At 49.1% G+C, this 19675-nt stretch overlaps 1 protein-coding gene across 3 annotated transcripts in view; it reads left to right on the top strand.

Annotated features, from left to right (window-relative positions):
- kazna (kazrin, periplakin interacting protein a) overlaps positions 1 to 19675 on the top strand; it is a 798970-nt gene that overhangs the window by 155202 nt on the left and 624093 nt on the right. For all 3 annotated transcript variants that reach the window (XM_072478390.1, XM_072478389.1, XM_072478391.1), the window contains exon 2: positions 1569 to 1726. In XM_072478390.1, the coding sequence (XP_072334491.1) occupies positions 1569 to 1726 (158 nt within the window). The remainder of the gene's footprint in view (positions 1 to 1568; positions 1727 to 19675) is intronic.

Below are 19675 nucleotides of genomic sequence, written 5' to 3'. Positions count from 1 at the left end.
CAAAAAAATAAACCCAGGGACTTTGAAAAGGAGCAGGGCTGTTCTCAAGTTGGTGTCCCTCAATTAACGTCACTTTAAAAAATCCAGTGACCGGTCACTTATTTCTTTGCCGGTTGTGGGACCTGCTGTCTGCTGTTTTCCTCATTGCAACAGGGCCCACATTGCAGTTGTTACGTTATGGTTACAGTGGTTCCATTTGCCCTCTCCGCTATCAGTTCAGGAGAACCTCAACTTGCCCTTTCTGCGGGTCGTGGAAATTTAGTTACCTTGTCAAATGACATTTCCAGCTTGAGTCCAGAGCTGTATCAGGTAATCAAATCCTTCACTGAATCTTCAGGAAGTGTCTTCGTGAATGATGGTGCCAGTGGATTGCTTTCTCGCATGGAGAGGCCCAAACCCATCATGAAGATCATCTCCAGGGCTGAAATGGTCGTAGACGCTAAGTGACATTTAACCATGTGTATTAAAGCCTCTGAGAGATAATAAAATGAAGTGACGGGTAAGGTACACGTCTCATAGAATAACGATTGAGTTAGGAGTAGGAGATTGTGCAATGAGGTTTGATTTTAATATCAGAATTTAATATTATATATATATACATATAATAGTCAGAAGTAAAAGTATTTTGAAGAGTATGTTAGAGAAGGCTTGTTTCTCCACTTAGGCCTGGGAGGGTTAACTAAAGTAAAAAGTAAAGTCGCCACAGTGCCAGATGACCAGGCTGATTTGCCCTTTGAGGGGGAGAGCTGGCTGGGGGGTGATTTAACCTGAGGATCACCACACCTCAGACGAGGGGCAGAGTTGAGAATAACCTCAGCCAGTCCAGTGATTGAAGTTGTGCTGTTGGCCTCGCTTTGCATCACAAACTAGCTGTCCAGCCAACTGAGTTAACCAAACGGGCAGGAGAAGGGCAGAGTTCAGATAAGAAACCCAGAATCCTGGATTTCCACATATGTTTTAACTCACTAGTTTGTGTCTTTGCCATGGGCTGGTGTCTGGAAATCAGCTGAATTGTCAAACTTGGCATCCAAATGGGCGGGCAAGATTTCCGGGCAGGTGCAGGAAGGTCTGATGTACAATCCTCTGTGTGTGTGGTGGTTGGGGGGGGGGGGGGGGGAGAGAGTGCAGTCCATCCATCTGTTCCAGGGATGAGGGGGTGTTATCTGATCTGGGTGGGAGGGATGTCTGATAAGGTAAGAGGAGTTTAAGGGCCAATGGTAGATATGAGGAGCACTGCTGCTCCTCTGACCCACAAGCAGTGCTGTAAAGGCACTCACCTCCTCCAAAGGCAGTCCACACCTCCCTTTACCTGCCACTGTAAAAGCAGGTTGAATCAGAGACCGCTGACCTTAGTAAAATACTTAAATTGTCAACCTGCCTCTTTGGAGTGGATTGGGTGATCTCTAATAATCCCAGAAGTGGGTGGGTAAGAGGCGAGTTGGCGAGGAGTGTGGAGGCCCTTACCCAATCTCTTTTGACTGTTAAAATTCAGACTCTAGTTTACACAAGGTGTTATGATTAAGAGTAAATGGCTTTATTGGTGACCGGAGTTTGCTTTCTGTCCACAGCTGTACAGTCCCTGGATTCTTTAAATGAACAAATCACATATTTCATCGCGCACAAGTCAGTGATGGAAGACCGACAGGGTGATGACTCACTGCCCGAGGAGCAGGACCCTCTGAAGAAATCGTTGAGCTTAATGAGACATTTGCTTATGGATGTGCAGGTACAGAACTATTTTTATTTAAATCGCCTTTTATCCCCTCACTTTCCTGCAATTGAAAAGAAGCTGAGGGTGGTGTTGAGGAAGATCAAGGGAAATTCAAACAGGTCTAGAGTAACTCTCAGTAATGCAAGTAGAATGATGAAGTGTTTTGCCATTGTTGGTCGAATATAAACTGCATGATGTTTTGCTGAAATTCTACAGTTCTCTGGTCAGATGTATCTCCAGTGTTGCGTTTAGCTATGATCAGAGGTACGAGGTAGAACACAGAGCCGCTACACCAATCCCTAATGTTGGAGGGACCGAGTTATGAGGAAAGATTGGTCAAAAGGGGGGCTCTCAAGGAAGTAATTATCATAGAATCCGTAAATCTGGAAAACTGTTTCAAGGTGGTCCATAGCAGTAAAACAAGGATATTGATTCAAATTAACATATTGAGCATTGAAGACAAGAGGTCTTCATGCAAATAATAATCAGCCCTGGAATGGACCTCTTGGGACAGATAATCGATATGAAAATAATACTAATAATCGCTTATTGTCACAAGTAGGCTTCAATGAAGTTACTGTGAAAAGCCCCTAGTCGCCACATTCCGGCGCCTGTTCGGGGAGGCCGGTATGGGAATTGAACCCGCGCTGCTGGCCTTGTTCTGCATTACAAGCCAGCTGTTTAGCCCACTGTGCTAAACCAGCCCCTGGTTGTTTTGGAAGGATCTGGATGGTATCATCTGAAGCAATGTCCAACTTGTACAAGTGTGCCAAGGCACAGTGAGTGGAAGGTGGAGCTGAATATTGTTTTCAGGGTAGCGATCCCACCAACTGGCCTGGAACCTCACTTTGACGGTCACCTGGAGCAATGGTTGCATTTGGCTACCACCAACAACCCCCCCCCCTCCTCCTGCCCAGTTGCTGCTGGCCAATCAGAGGGCCAGTAGCTCAGCAGATCTAGCAGCGCCACTGGGAATGGTGGCCAGTTTGAGGGCTGCACATCAAAGAAAAGAACCCCACAGATGGAAGGCAACCAAGTAAGTGGGGTCAGAGGGTGCCAGAGCCAATCAGGCAGAGCCCTATCAAGGTGGGTTGATGAGGGCATGCGGCACTAATGCCACTGTGGGCATGATCTGGACTGCTCAGGTGGAAACCCCTCTCCCCTTCCCAAAGTTATCAGGAAGGGCACCAGGATTTATGTGGTGATCTTCCCGCCTGGTGGAGGGTTACCCGCTCCTGCTAAAATGTCAGTGGTGACAGGAAGAGACCCTTAATTGGGCACTTGAGTGGTTGAGTTGGTCTCTTGGCAGGTGAGCTATCTGCTACCTTCCCCACTGCTGGCAAGATGGCATTGTGGTGGGATGACAAGGGATAATACCCTCCCCCCCCCCCCCCCCCCCCCCCCCCCCACCTCACCATTTTACAGGCTCCTACACCTCCCAGCCGGTTGGAAAAATCCAGCCGTTGGTTTATCCCCTTTGGCAAACCATGCCACTACCCCACTACCTGCCAATTGTGCCCGAGGTAAGGCACCTAAATGCCATCAAGCACATCCTGAGTTACGTAAAATTGAGGACAAATCTGGCTTCATAGAACAGCCAGCACTCTCTTAATGCCCACTGATGTGGGGTCCTGAAGCGAAGAGATTTTCTTTTAAAGCAGGGTTGCCCACATTGTGTGTCATTAGCTGGTATCTTAGAGTGTGAAAGATGTTCAGAACAGAGACAAAGGACAGAAAATGCACCAGCATCAATAAAACAAGAGGCTGAATTGCATCACCCAGAGCCATGAATCATTTAGCTGACCGGGGCAGGCGAGAAGCATTGGTTCAATCATTTCTTTCTATCTGACCTTCAGCGCTAACACTTTCAAGAATATACATGATCAATTTGGAATCAGAATTCAAAAGAAAAACATCACCTTTCCTTCGCCAGCAACCTAGAGATTGCAGACATACAGATAGAGATTTATATCCTAATATACAAATCATTGAACTTCATCTATCAGTTTAGTTTGCTTCATGTTAGATGCTCTGATGAGGCAGATGAATCCCCCTATTGCTCTTAGCTGGTTCAGAGAGTATCATATCAGCTTGGTTTCATGATCACACTCCTTGTCATAGGTCCTTGAGCACATAAACCTTGGCAAATGCTCCAGTGCAGTGCTGAGGGTGTACTGCACTGTCGTAGGTGCTGGGTCTCTCAAATGAGACATTGAACTGTGGAACTGTTTCAGGCGGGGATTGTGATATGATGAAATGTACCTTTAAGGGGGCTTATCTTAAACAAGCTATCATCAATCATTTTGCGTCTCAACCAGATGTGATATATTAATTCTAGTCAGTAAACAGCAGGCTGGACATCAAGTTAACCATACTTAGCTGCCCAGTGAACTTTATCTGTCTTGCCTTCAAATAAAGGAACCACATTATCGTTTCACCAATCCTTGTGTGTGATTGGTACGTTTACATCAAAAAAAAGAAGAACGTAACAGTGAGTATTCAAAGATCCCTGGGCGGCATGGTGGCACAGTGGTTAGCACTGCTGCCTCATACTCCAGGGACCCAGGATCAATTCCGGCCCTGGGTGACTATCTGTGTGGAGTTTGCACTTTCTCCCTGTGTCTTCGATGGGCCGAGTGGCCTCCTTCTGCACGGTAGGGACTCTGTGGATTCTATGATTCTAAGAGAAGGGGAGTTCTCCCCATATGTTGCAGGCAACATTTAACCCTCAGCTAACACCACCAAAAACAGATTATCTCAATGGGATAGAAATTGGATTCCGTCTGCAACAGACCAACAGTTACTAGCTTTGAAAACTAACTAACTGAATCACTTAGGGATATCCTAATGTTGTGAAGTATACGAATGCAAGATAATTCTTCCTGACGGGTCAGGGCGCATGCAACCATTATTTCCCAATTTGGTGCTATTGATAGTCAAGTCATTGTTTTTCCTGCATATGTGAACATACAATTGACATGGGAAGGGCTGTTGTGATGAAGGAGCCTGTTTCAAGGTGTGGTTCACTTTATCTTTGTAGGTCATTAATAACATGCATCATTCCAGAGAATATTATATCAAGGTTCAGATGAATTTATGACGATAGAGAACGGTATCCCAGGCTGGTAATCCCAGAATGATTCACTGGCAAGAAATTGCTTTGACCAGCAATATCTATTGTTATGTTGGCCAACATTACAACCACCTTGTCCATGGCACAGTCCCACAAATAGTTAATGAGATGAATGTTAAGTTCATCTGTCTTTGGTGATATTGGTCAAGGGAGAAAGATTGGTCAAGACCCCAGGACATCTTTCTGATCAACTTTGAATAATGTCAAGGGTTGTTCAGCTAGTTTTCGGTTAACCTGAGTCCAGTTCAGCAAACCCGACCTCAATCCTGGATCATAAATGGAGCCAAGACTGCAATTGAGACCAAGACTAGTGCCCTTTAATTTCAGAAATACATGTCTGTTTTTGAGCCTTGATTATGGATGTGTGAACTCTATGACAATGAATTCTCAAGCTGAAATACCCCGCAGCAACCATTCAGACTGGGTAACTTTTCCACTTTCATCGCTGTCAAACTTTCAAGTAACTCATCCATCAATTTTTACCTTATGCAATTTCTCTTCTACTTTTTTCTTTCCAGTGACATTGGCAGCAGCCTCTTTAATGAAGACAGATGCAAAATGTACATTTAGGATCACCTCAGCCTCCACACGACACGGTGCTCCCTCACGTCGCCAGGGACCTAGGTTCAGTTCCGGCCTTGGGTGACTGTGCGGAGTTTGCACATTCTCCCTGTGTCTGCGTGGGTTTCCTTCTACCATCAAAAGATGTGCAGTTTAGGTGGATTGGCCATGCTAAATTGTCCCTTAGTGTTCAGGGATGTACAGGTTAGGTTCCGGAGCTAGGGCAGCGGAGTGGGGCTTGGTAGGGTGTTATTTCAGAGGGTCGGTGCACACCCGATGGGCCGAATGGCCTCCTTCTGCACTGTATGAATTCTATGGTTCTAAGAAGAATTTATTTCTGGTCTTTAATCGGCCCCATCCTCCTTTGACTACCTTTTTATTCTTTCACAGAATGTGGGTGTCGCTGGCTAGGCCAGCATTTATTGTCCATCCCGAATTGCCCTTGAGAAGGTGGTGGTGAGCTGCATTCTCGAACACTGCAGTCCCTGTGGTGTAGGTCCATTGGAGTATAAATGTAGTGGGCAATTTAAGGGTTAAAAGCCTGGTTTTAGAATGTGTTTGTTTTAAAAGGATTTTGTTTTCCTTCTAGGAAACAGTAGGTGAAATTGACAAGGAATGTGTTTATCAGTCTGGGCTAATGCTTCGTGGTATGCCTGGGGAAGTCCCTGGGGAGTCAATGTGCTTTTGCAACCTGCAGAGATATTGGGCGATTTAACGGCAAGGTTTGTCTTTTGTGGCAGGTATTGCTGGAAGTTTCACCCCAGCTCTGTCGGCGAGTTCCCCACTGCTATCTACCCACACTTAAGTCACTTTTTTGGGCCCTGGGGAGCAGAACTGACTGCCCAGAGATCAGGCCACCACTTTGAAAGGGTGCCCCGATCTCTAAGTGGGCTTGAGGGTCCCCCACGCCCCCCACGCATGGGTAATGTCACCCCCCCCTACGCACATGGGCATTCCCCCACACTGCCCAAGTAGGACACCCCACTATGGGGTTGCTGAGGGCTCCCCTTTTTCAGGCCTCCCACACTCCCTTTTGGGTCCCCCTCTTCCAGCACTCCCGACCTTAAACCCCCCCTCCTCAATTTTCCGGAAGCCCCTTCATACACAGCCTGCACCCCCAACCCTTCATACTCTCCCCAACCTCCTTTCTTGGGCATGGCACCCCTCCAGCCCTGACCCTGGGCAATGCCGCCCTGGGCACCCTGGCACTGACACCCTGACAGTGCTCCTGCAGGCTTTGCCGTGCTACTCAGGCACCTTGGCAGTGCCAGGATGCAGTGTTAAGGTGTCAGCCTGCCAAAGCCAAGCTGCCCATGTTCCAGGGAGAGGGCCAGGGGGGCCACCCTGCCCTGTCCCTGATCACCTAGGGGCCTTTGATAGTCCTGGAGACCTCCCGGGTGCACCGGTGCTGAATGGCGCTCAACTGGGGTCTCCCTGGGGAGACCATTAGATGCCGGGAGGCCGGTAGATTCCGGGCAATTATGCCTAAGTGAGGTTAAAACCTACTTGGGTGCACAAGGCTTTGGTATTATGATCCCATTGTGGGCAGGATTCTGATCGTGACACCTCGTGAGATCTGCTTAGTTCCCATGAGGTGCACTGGCTGTTCATAGCTTGCGAAAGCCTCTCCAGGCATCTACTGGCCACGTTGCGCTCCTGTTCGGGTGCAGTTCGGCGGGTAGATCGCGCCCAATCTGTTTTCAGCCTGGGGAGTTGGGGCCATTTCTGAGTGGAGCTCACAATGCCAAAGAGGCAAGGAGTTTGGAGAAGCTTTGAAAGGGAGAGTAGGTGTGTCCTGATCTACCTGACTGAGAGTCCACAATTCTTTCCAAGTAGGAGAGTGTAAAAACAAGGATAATAATATTTTAAAAGCAGAGCAGTCTTGTCTGAAGACAAGATAGAAGTTGATACAACCCAGTTGGAGCAGCTATTGGAAGATATTCAGCCAGAGTCTGAAGGGGTTCTAACCAGAGCCAGAATTTGTTCTGTACTGCTCCATGCCCTGCTGATTTTAAGATAGATTGACAGCAGTATGTTTCTTTTCGTGTTGTTTAATGGGAAATTGTGTAGTAGTGTTAAGGGATAATAGTAAGCTGTTCCTTTCAGGTGCAAATTTAAAAAATGTAATATTGTAGTCATAATAAAGTTTTGTTTTAGAAATCAAAGCCTATTTTTTTTTCATGCAATTACTCCTGAAGCAAATCATTCTTTCCACACAGTAAACTCAAATATTTGGGTTTCAGTCCAGTATCCTAACCACTGCTGGGGTCTGGTCTGGGACCATAATACCATAACCCTTGCAAACTTGATGGCTATTTCCTATTTTTTCTGAAGGGGGCCAGGTAACTCAGTTGTCTAGATGGCTTTAGTGTGGTTCAGAATAGACCAACAACTTTGGTTCAATACCCGTTTCGGGAATTGAAGGTAGGCTTAGGACCTGCCTCCTTGCCTGTCCCATCGTGCTTGATGTGAAGTGTGTGACATTATTTAGAATGCCTAGACTATAAAGGGTTAATGTAATATCATAATTGACCACTAGATGGAGCTAGATGAAGAACTATATAAAGCACTGACTCTCAGGCATCTGGGAGAGGGCTGGAGAGAGTGCAGAGGAGAGGTCTAGAAAGTGCAGAATACATACATAGAACATAGAAAATACAGCACAGAACAGGCCCTTTGGCCCACGATGTTGTGCCGAACCTTTGTCCTAGATTAATCATAGATTATCATTGAATTTACAGTGCAGAAGGAGGCCATTCGGCCCTTTGAGTCTGCACCAGCTTTTGGAAAGAGCACCCTACCCAAACTCAACACCTCCACCCAACACCAAGGGCAATTTGGACATTAAGGGCAATTTATCATTGGCCAATTCACCTAACCCGCACATCTTTGGACTGTGGGAGGAAACCGAAGCACCCGGAGGAAACCCACGCAGACACGGGGAGGACGTGCAGACTCCGCACAGACAATGACCCAAGCCGGAATCGAACCTGGGACCATGGAGCTGTGAAGCAATTGTGCTATCCACAATGCTACCGTGCTGCCCTTAAGAACAAATAAATCTACACTATATCATTTTACCGTAATCCATGTACCTATCCAATAGCTGCTTGAAGGTCCCTAATGTTTCCGACTCAACTACTTCCACAGGCAGTGCATTCCATGCCCCCACTACTCTCTGGGTAAAGAACCTACCTCTGATATCCCTCCTATATCTTCCACCTTTCACCTTAAATTTATGTCCCCTTGTAATGGTTTGTTCCACCCGGGGAAAAAGTCTCTGACTGTCTACTCTATCTATTCCCCTGATCATCTTATAAACCTCTATCAAGTCGCCCCTCATCCTTCTCCGCTCTAATGAGAAAAGGCCTAGCATCCTCAACCTTTCCTCGATACAGTTGTAGGTAGAGTGTAGAGACTAGTGTTAGTAAAGTGTAGATTGTAGATTACTAGATTATTATAGAAGTGGCTGTGCTTTAATAAGTAGTGTAATAAATGTTAGCTTTGTTATTGAACTTAGCTCTGTGGTCTTTGTGAACACTACAACACTACGATATCCACCCTGATAATAAGAATCACAAAGAACACCACAAAGTGGTGTCCCTCAAGCTATATAACCAAGTTGAGAGATGCCTACAGTCCCTCGAGGACTATGGCTAATGACCAATCTTTCCTGGATTCATTGAATAGCCAGCAATATTAAATTGCCCTTCCTGACAATGCTTGAGCCAGGTTTCCAATGTGGCCTCTACATCATAATCCCACTGGGCAGCGTGGGCCTGAGATCATCAATCTTATGCATGGGGCGCCACGGTGGCACAGTGGTTAACACTGCAGCCTCACAGAGCCAGTGACCGGGGTTCAATTCTGACCTTGGGTCACTGTCTGGTGTTTGTACTTTTTCCCCGTGTCTGCGTGGGTTTCCTCCGGATGCTTAGTTTTCCTCCCACAAAGATGTGCAGGTTTGGTGGATTGGCCATGATAAATTACACCTTAGTGTCCAGGGATGTGCAAGTTAGGTTATGGGGTTATGGGGCTAGGGCGGAGTGGACTTGGACATGGGTAAAAGTGCCCTGTCGAGGACAGCATGATGGCGCAGTGGTTAGCATTGCTGCCTCACGGCGCTGAGGTCCCAGGTTTGATCCCGACTCTGGGTCACTGAACGTGTGGAGTTTGCACATTCGCTCCGTGTTTGCGTGGGTTTCATCCCCACAACCCAAAAGATGTGCAGGTTAGGTGGATTGGACATTCTAAATTGCCTCTTAAGTGGAAGAAATGAATTGGGTACTCTAAATTTATTTTTTTAAGTGCCCTTTCAATTGGTCGATGCAGACTCGATGGGCCGAATGTCCTCCTTCTGCACTGTAGGGATTGTATGATTCTATGATCATATTCTGAGCATTCCCCCCAATAGTTACGCACACAAGTAGACACCCATTTCACCCTTCAGATTGCTAAACCACTCTTTACGCTAATGTGCCAGGCATCTGTGCACTTTATTTCTCCCATGGTTCATGCTGGTGTCTTTGCCTGGCCATGTTAGGTTACAACCTTTGATTAACAGGAGCTCCGACGGGGTTGAGTCAGTGCAGCCAGGTGGGGTGGCAAACTGCGCTGCTGCTCGAATCGACAGACAGTACAGCTGCTAAACGGCAGCAGTTCCTTCCCCGGCATGAGATTCTCTGCCACCCTCCAGGATTCCAGCGTTTGCTGCTCAGGCTGGAATTTAACTAAGAACAAAGCAGCTCTCTCCACCCGCGGAGGCCCGATGCAGCTCTGATCAAAGCCGTGCTGAATGTTTCTGCATGCCAAAGGCCTTATTTTTCGTCCAAGCACACAAAGTCAACAGGGGAAGCCTTGTCTGCCTGCTACTAATATTGGGAAATGGGCTTTCTAACCGTACGATCGTTAAACAGAAGCCAAGCTGAGGAACCGGATGAGCAGTTTTCTACAATGCTCCCTGCCCCCCCCCCCCCCCCCCTCCCCCTCCCCTCCCACCTCCTTGATCATCTCCAGTTACACCACATAACTACAAAGCACATTCTCCAAGCCAGCAAGTCACAGTAGAGGCATTGCAACAGCAGGAAGCAATTATTACTAACTTCTGAGGTGCTTGACCACTTCCCCGGCCGCCATGACAAGTCAAATCCTGGTCCTTTATTATGGGATGTGGAACATATGGAAAGGAGAATTCTGGCAGCGGGTTACAAGGTGCAAGTGTTGGCGGAAACTTCCCAGATTTTACCCCTCCGTCAGGATGACCAATTCTCCAGATGTAGTCTCCCAGAACAAAAAGTGTGAGTTTATGCACTTTGGTAGGAAGAATAGTGGCATAGACTATTTTCTAAATGGGAAAAGGCTTCGGAAATCTGAGGCACAAAAGGATTTAGGAGTTCTAATTCAGGATTATTAGGCAGTTAGGAAGGCAAATGCAATGTTAGCATTCATGTCGAGAGGGCTAGATTACAGGACCAGGGATGTACTTCTGAGGCTGTATAAGGCCCTATTTGGAGTATTGTGAGCAGCTTTGGGCCCTGTATCTAAGGAAGGATGTGCTGGCCTTGGAAAGGGTTCAGAGGAGGTTCACAAGAATGATCCCTGGGATGAAGAGCTTGTTGCATGAAGAGCGGTTGAGGACTCTGGGTCTGTACTCGATGGAGTTCAGGAAGAGGGGGAATAGATTCACAAGAATACCAAATCTCAAGAAGCTGAAATACCAAAGAATCGTCAGGAGGCCCAAAAATCAGTTTTACGCTGGAGTGAATTTCCCGTGGGATATTCCGCTGTCCCCCTCCATGGCACAGTGGTTAGCACTGCTGCCTCACAGCGCCAGGGAGCCGGGTTCAAGTTCTTTTTTTTTTTTAAATTTAGAGTACCTAGTTGTTTTTTCCAATTAAGGGGCAATTTATCGTGGCCAATCCACCTACCCTGCACATCTTTGGTTTGTGGAGGTGAAACCCACGCAGACACGGGAGAATGTGCAAACTCCACACGGACAGTGACCCGGGACCGGGATCGAACCCGGGTCCTCAGTGCCATAGGCAGCAGTGCTAACCACTGCACCACCGAGATTAAAGAGCTGCCTTTAATTCATCTGCCATTTCTCCCTTAACCAGGTGTGTCAGGTATTAAGTAATTGCGAGTGATTTGAACACTGAATATAAACTGGCAGAGAGGGTGGTTACTTGTGATGGGGAATTCCCTGGTCAATATTGTCAATTTCCTTCTTCAGTCCTGGCACTTTCTGGATTCAGGGAAATTATTGGTACACACTCAGCGTTTCCCTGGGTGCCGCAGCCTTTGATTGTGATACAAGACTGCAGCCAACCACACTGTGTAGAGAATTCCCACTTCTACAACTCGACCATGCAATGAAATGGGAAGAAGCAGCAGCTCTTCCAGTGTATTTGGATCTTTCTATGCAAGACATGCAGTTTGGATCAAGTACTGACTGTGCTATTAGTGATCACATGATAGCCAGTTGACTGACAGACAAGCCATGATCTAAAGAAACCAATACACCCAGACTCTCCATCACATTTTCAGCCACTATTCTTTGACGGTTGTGTGAAGGCAACAGTGCAGTGTTAACAGGCTCTGGAACAAGAACATACGTCAGGTCGAGGTGATCATTACTGAAACACAGCGAAGGCAGGCCCTGGGGTGGGGTATCAATCTCCACAGACGTTAACTGCAAATCCTATCTTTAACATGCCACACTGTTACTGCCTTGGGGGGGGAAGAGTTTCTGCAATGAATAGGTTGTCATGTCTATCGAGCATTCTGATAGTTCTCTCGCATCCGTGGGAGGAAATGCAAGATGAAGCACATCCAATAGTCAGTCCTTCTCCCACCTCTAACCCCCGGTACCCATTGTAAGCTTCCCTGCGTCTGTATTTTACTGATGGTGTTGCGTGCTGCCCTGAACTTTCCTTTTTCATTCCCTCAGGCTAAAGTGTAAACACAAAGTAGCACAATCAATCACGCACGAGACGAGATGAGAAGGAGTCGAATGAGGGCTTTATTACACAGACTTGTTCCCCAGCAGCACAGTTACAGAATGCGGCTGCTGGGAGAACCCGGGCTCTTATACTCTGCCTTACTGGGTGGAGCCAGCAGGCGGCTGATCCAATCGGGACCCAGTGTCTATCCACCAATAGCCTCTCGGCATCACAGGGTACCTTAATACCCCTAATATATACCACCACATTCACCCCTTGTTAAAAAGGAACCTGGCGGGGTAGTGGGCCGTATGGTGGTAGGGGTTTCCAGAGTAGGTACCTAGGATGCCGCTAACACGGCGGCTATGCTCCAATATCAACTACTAGTACTACTTACAATGCCGCTTTTACTGGGCAACCAAAAAAAACTTTTTTTACAGAGGCATTTCCTGTTTTACTATACTGATTCGATGAGTCGAATGGGTGCCCTGGTCGTCCTTGCCGATCGTCTTAGCCCGGTGGTGATGCAGGCGCTGGTTCGGACCCTGTCATCTCTGGGAGCGTCGCGATGCCTCTTCCCGCTCCAATACCCCTATTCGGGGCCGGGGGAAGGACCGAGCCACCCGGGAAGGGGGCGGCTGTGATGTGCGCCGGTGGGAGGGAGAGGGTGATTGGTGTTGGGGGGGGGTTGGCTCCAGAGGGGGTCACTGATGTTGGGGGGGGGGTGTGGAGCTCCGGCGGGTGCCAGGTCCCGCAGGGAGACCGTATCCTGTCAGCCGTCGGGGTACGCCACGTAGGCGTATTGAGGGTTCGCGTGGAGGAGATGAACCCTCTCGACCAACGGGTCCGATTTGTGCGTCCGCACATGCTTTTGGAGCAGGATGGGTCCCGGGGCTGCCAGCCAGGTCAGAAGTGACATTCCGGAGCAGGACTTCCTAGGGAAGACAAGGAGGCGTTCGTGAGGTGTTTGATTTGTTGTTGTACACAGCAGTGACCGGATGGAGTGGAGGGCATCCGGGAGGACTTCCTGCCAGCGGGAAACGTGGAGACTTCTGGACCGTAGGGCCAGCAGGACGGTCTTCCAAACCGTTCCGTTCTCCCTCTCTACCTGACCGTTCCCCCGGGGATTGTAACTGGTCATCCTGCTCGAGGCGATGCCCTTGCTGAGCAGGAATTGACGCAATTCGTCGCTAATGAAGGAGGACCCTCTATCGCTATGTATGTAGGCGGGGAAACCGAACAGTGTAAAGATGGTGCCGAGGGCTCTAATGACCGTGGCCGCGGTCATGTCGGGACAGGGGATGGCGAATGGGAACCGGGAGTATTCGTCAATCACGTTCAGGAAGTACGTGTTGCGATCTGTGGAGGGGAGGGCGCCTTTGATGTCCAGACTGAGGCGTTCAAAGGGACGGGAAGCCTTTATCAGGTGCGCCCTCTCTGGCCGGTAGAAGTGCGGTTTGCACTCTGCGCAGATCTGGCAGTTCCTGGTGGCTGTCCTGACCTCCTCGATGGAGTAGGGCAGGTTGCGGGTCTTTACGAAGTGATAGAACCGAGTGACCCCCGGGTGGCAGAGGCCCTCGTGGAGGGTTCGGAGACGGTCCACTTGTGCATTGGCACACGTGCCGCGGGATAGGGCATCAGGAGGCTCGTTCAGCTTTCCGGGACGATACAATATCTCATAGTTATAGGTGGAGAGTTCGATCCTCCACCGCAAGATCTTGTCGTTCTTGATCTTGCCCCGCTGTGCATTATCGAACATGAAGGCAACCAACCGTTGGTCAGTGAGGAGAGTGAATCTCCTACCGGCCAGGTAATGCCTCCAATGCTGGACAGCTTCCACTATGGCCTGGGCCTCCTTTTCCACTGAGGAGTGGTGGATTTCTGAAGCGTGGAGGGTGCGTGAAAAAAAGGCCACGGGTCTGCCCACTTGGTTGAGGGTGGCCGCCAGAGCTACGTCAGATGCGTCGCTCTCGACTTGGAAGGGGAGGGACTCGTCGATTGCGTGCATCGTGGCCTTTGCGATATCCGCTTTGATGCGTTTGGAGGCCTGGCGGGCCTCTGTCGACAGGGGAAAAACCGTGGACGGGGGTCCACGGTGCCCAAGGGGCTGCCGCGCGGTCGGGGGCGTAGGCGTGAGCGTGCTGTGACGCCACATCAAACGAGGCCGCAAGGGCCCATGCCTCTTTGAGGCCCAGTGTGTCTCTTTTCAGCAATCGCTGGCGAATTTGGGGTGAAAGCATACCTGCCACGAACGCATCTCGGACCAGCAGCTCTGTGTGTTCGTTAGCCGAAACCGATGGGCAGTTGCAGTTTCTCCCCAGTATTAACAGTGCATTGTAGAATTCGTCCAGCGATTCCCCGGGGTTTGGCCGTCTCATCGCGAGCTGGTTGACGGCCCGAACGTAGATTCCTATCAGCATGGCGATCGCCCTCGGGAAATCGTCCACATCCTCTATGAGCGTGTAGATTTCAGGGCTCACCCTGGCATGCAGGACCTGCATTTTCTGTTCTTCTGTAGGTATGCCGGGGGCCGTTCAGAGGTATCCCTGAAAACGCGCTAACCAATGTTTAAAAGTGGCCGCTGAGTTTGCCGCGTGGGGGCTGATTCGCAGACACTCCGGAATGATTCGGAGCTCCGTGTCCTTAAAAGTTTGCATAATAAATTGTAGCACAATCAATCACTCACGAGACGAGATGAGAAGGAGTTGAACGATGGCTTTATTACGCAGACTTGTTCCCCAGCAGCACAGTTACAGAATGCGGCTGCTGGGAGAACCCGGGCTCTTATACTCCGCCTTACTGGGTGGAGCCAGCAGGCGGCTGATCCAATCGGGACCCAGTGTCTATCCACCAATAGCCTCTCGGCATCACAGGGTATCTTAATACCCCTAATACATACCACCACACACAAGTCCCTCCCCCCATCATTACTGTGTCAAGTTTAAGACTGATGCCCTAGTCTCATACTCGAAACTCATTCTTCCCAGAGATGGAGCTCATTACCTCCTGCTGGCTTTTAAAAACCCAAACTCGCTGTTACCTACTCCCTTGTGCACTGGTTTACTCGACTGATTTTTTCAAATGATGCTCTTGCCCACAAAGGCTCCCAGCCCAGGTTTCCCCGTTTAAACAAAAGAATGACCTGTTTTTGCAGTCCTTCTCCAAACATCGCCTTGACTGGACGTGTTTGAGCTCTTGTTCTCGGGTTAAATTGAATCTGTCACACTCGGTCTATTTTGTTGGCTGCCAGCATATTTCAAAGCTTTGACCTGTCAGGATTGCAATTTACAACGTGAGTCAGAGAGAGGATAGATGCTTGGTGTGCTTATTTCAGTGTTTCACCCTCGGTCACCAAACAGGCGGCTGTGCCTCTCTGACAAACCTGTGACGTCTTTACATGACATTCCTCTCTGTCCCCTATTTTGACTGGTGGTAAAATGACAGATAAACCAGTGCCATGCTGAGCATTCTTCCCCGCACCTGACCCATGGTCATTTCAGAACGAGAACATTTTAAACATTTAGACACACAGATTAATGATTGCTTTGTATTCCTCCTGCTTCTCCAGCTCCCATCTTGCCAGTTCCACCCTTTTATTTTACAGGGATATTGGCTGCCTTTTTTCCCATAAATTTAGAGTACCCAATTATTTTTTTCCAATTAAGGGGCAATTTAGCGTGGCCAATCCACCTAACCTGCACATCTTTGGGTTGTGGGGGTGAAACCCACGCAGACACGGGGAGAATGTGCAAACTCCACACGGACAGTGATCTGGGGCCGGGATCGAACCCGGGTCCTCGACGCTGTAAGGCAGCAATGCTAACCACTGTGCCACCGTGTCACCTTGGCTGCCTTTTTAATGGCATGTACCAGTGGTCTGTGAGCCCAAGCAGTATCAAGCTGACTATTCAAGTGCGGAAGGCGTCATAGAGGGGGAATACCCGACTGGTTGGTTCATTTCTCCCCCTCTCTTGCCTCCCTACTTCTGTAACTTTCTCCAGTCCTACAATCCTTTCCCTCTTCAAACTGGCCTCTTGCAGATCTCGGAACTCTACCACTGCTTTCGGCCCTACCTCCAGAATTCCCCCCTAAATAATTCCTCCTCTTCACCTCCATCCTCCTTAAGGTGCGCCATCAAACCTCTCTCTTGGATATTTTTTTTTTAAAAATAAATTTAGAGTATCCAATTATGTTTTTTTTCCAATAAAGGGGCAATTTAGTGAGTAATTAAAAAAGTAAGTATTTTACAGTCTCTGTAAATAAGGGATTTTTTTTTTAGAAAATATTTTATTGAGGCATTTATAATTTTAACAATTTTAAACATCAAATTTCAACAAGGACAAAACAACATAACCAACAATACCCCCCAGTAACGAACCCCAGCCAACATGTCAGTGCCACCTTCCCCAGCTCCCTTCCGTTGGTTCTCCTGCCCTTACTCGTCCTCCCCGTGCCCCCCTTCCCCCCCCCCTCCCCTCCCCCCTGCTGACAGTTTAATTTTTCTCGAAGAAACTGATGAACGGCTGCCAGCTCCGAGCAGACCCCTGCAATAATCCCCTCAAGGCGCATTGAATTTTCTCAAGTCTGTGAAACTCCGCCATATCGCTAACCCATACCCCCGTTTTCGGGGGCTCTGAGTCCCTCCATCCTAGAAGGATCCGTCTCCGGGTCACCAGGGAGGCAAAGGCCAGGACATAAGGGATTTTTAACAATGGATGTTTTTAAAAGTGGAAACTGAGGTGAGGTCGGTTTGGGACACTAGCTGCACCGTGGGAATGGGCGAGAAGGTGAATAGTATCAGCATTATTTGGAATAGGAAGGGAGACTGAAGGAAGTTTATCCAGTCTTCCATCCATCCTTCCATCAACATTACCAGAACAGAGATTACCTGGTCATTATTACATGCTGTCTGTGAAATCTTGCTGTGCATAAATTGGCTTCCTATATTACAACAGAGATCACCCTTCCAAAAGCATTTCATTGACTGTGGGACATCCTGAGGTGATGTGAGGCGCTATATAAATGTACGCCATTCAAGTCTTTCGGTCTGAAAAACAACCAGCCACCATGGTCTGGCAAAGAGTCAAAGGACCCAAAATGCTAACTCTGCTGCTCTCCTAATAGACTCTAGCCGACCTGCTGAATTCTTCCATCCTCTGATCTGCATTCACCATTACTCGCTGATTCTTGACTCTCTGCCAAGTTTATATCCCATTATCCTATTAATCCCATGGGTTTTGATTTGTTATTAAGGCTGTGGGGTGGGAAAGATGGTGCAGTGGAGGAAGAGGCGGGGGGTGAGAAGAAGGAGGTGAAATTGAGGAGGAGGAGGGTGAGGAAGACATGAGGGGGGGGGTTTGGTGGACAGGGAGAGGGGGGGAGGAGGACAGGGGGAGGGGGTGAGGAGGGCAGGGGGAGGGGGGGAGGAGAACATGAGGAGGAGGGGAAGTTGAGGAGGAGGGGAAGTTGAGGAGGGGGTGAGGAGGGGGTAAGGAGGACGAGGGGTGGGGACATAAGGAGGAGGGGGTGAGGTGGACGGGGAGGAGGGGATGAGGAGGAGGGGGTGTGGAGGACATGAGGAGGAGGAGGATGGGTAAGTTGAGGAAGAGGGGGTGAAGGGGAGGAGTGGGGGAGAGGGGGAGGACATGAGGAGGAGGGGACGTTGAGGAGGTGGGGAAGTTGAGGAGGGTGAGGGTGAGGACATAAGGAGGAGGGGGTGAGGTGGAGGAGGGGATGAGGAGGAGGGGGTGTGGAGGACATGAGGAGGAGGAGGGCTAAGTTGAGGGGAGGGGGTCAGGAGGAGAAGGAGTGGAGGAGAGGGGGAGGACATGAAGAGGAGGGGACGTTGAGGCAGAGGAGGGGTGAGGAGGAGTGGAGGAGGAGGACATGAAGAGGAGGAGGAGGAGGACATGAAGAGAAGGGGAGGGTGAGGAGGAGAGGTTTTTTTTTTTATTTTTATAAATTTAGAGTACCCAATTCATTTTTTCCAATTAAGGGGCAATTTAGCGTGGCCAATCCACCTACCCTGCACATCTGTTTGGTTTGTGGGGGTGAAACCCATGCAAACACGAGGCGAATGTGCAAACTCCACACGGACAGTGACCCAGAGCCAGGATCAAACCTGGGGCCTTGGCACCATGAGGCAGCAGTGCTAACCACTGCACCACCGTGCTGCCCTTGGAGGAGGGGAAGTTGAGAATGAGGAGGGGGGTGAGGAGGAGGAGGACATGAGGAGGAGGGGAAGTTGAGGAGGAGGAGGGGTGTGGAAATGAGGAGGACATGAGGAGGAGGGGAAATTGAGGAGGAGGAGTGAGGAGTACATGAGGGGGTGCAGAGGAGGAGGGGAAGTTGAGGAGGAGGAGGAGGTGGGGTGAGGACATGAGGTGTAGTGAAGGGGAAGTTGCAACATAAAATTGAAGGAGTGTGTGGTGTGACGAGGTGTTTAGGCCAAATGCCCTGAGGCACGTTGAGCCACTGATTTTTTTTAAAAATTGAGTACCCAATTCATTTTTTCCAATTAAGGGGCAATTTTAGCGTGACCAATTCACCTTCCCGCGCACCTTTTGGGTTGTGGGGTGAAACCCACACAAACACGGGGAGAATGTGCAAACTCCACACGGACAGTGACCCAGAGCCGGGATCGAACCTGGGACCTCGGCGCCGTGAGGCAACAGGGCTAACCCACTGCGCCACCGTGCTGCCCAACGTTGAGCCAATGATAACGAGAATTATTCAGATTTGCACATTTATTGTGTGTCTCGGGGATTAGTTTGAGGTGATGCTTAAGACCTCTTTGTGGAGCCATTGAGGCAAGTCACACTTTCCTCTGACTAGATTCATCCAGGCCGTCGATTAGCTGTTTTTATGGGCCAGTCAGCAAAAAACAACACAATCAGGTTTAAGGTAACTATCTGGCTGCTTTCTGACCTCTCCCTGCAAGGTGCTGACTGTGGTGGTATGTATTAGGAATAGTACGGTACCCAGGATGCCGAGAGGCTATTGGTTGACAGACTCTGGATCCTGATTGGATCTGCCGCCTACTGGCTTCACCCAGTAAGGCGGAGTATGAGAACCCGGGTCCTCCCAGCAGCCGCATTCTGTAACCGAGCTGCTGGGGAACAAGTCTGCGTAATAAAGCCATCGATTGACTTTGTCTCTTCTCGCCTCGTGAGTGATTGATTGTGCTACAATTTATTACGCAAACTTTAAAAGACTATGGAGCTTTGGATCGCCCCGGTGTGTCTGCGAATCAGCCCCCACGCAGCAAACTCAGTGGCCACTTTTAAACACTGGCCAGCGTGTTTTGAGGGATACCTCCGAACGGCCCCT

This window comes from Scyliorhinus torazame, chromosome 16, assembly GCF_047496885.1.
Source record: "Scyliorhinus torazame isolate Kashiwa2021f chromosome 16, sScyTor2.1, whole genome shotgun sequence".
Lineage (NCBI taxonomy): Eukaryota > Metazoa > Chordata > Chondrichthyes > Carcharhiniformes > Scyliorhinidae > Scyliorhinus > Scyliorhinus torazame.
The sequence above is the reverse complement of the archived record's forward strand: the minus strand, read 5'-3'. Positions and strand labels throughout refer to the sequence as shown.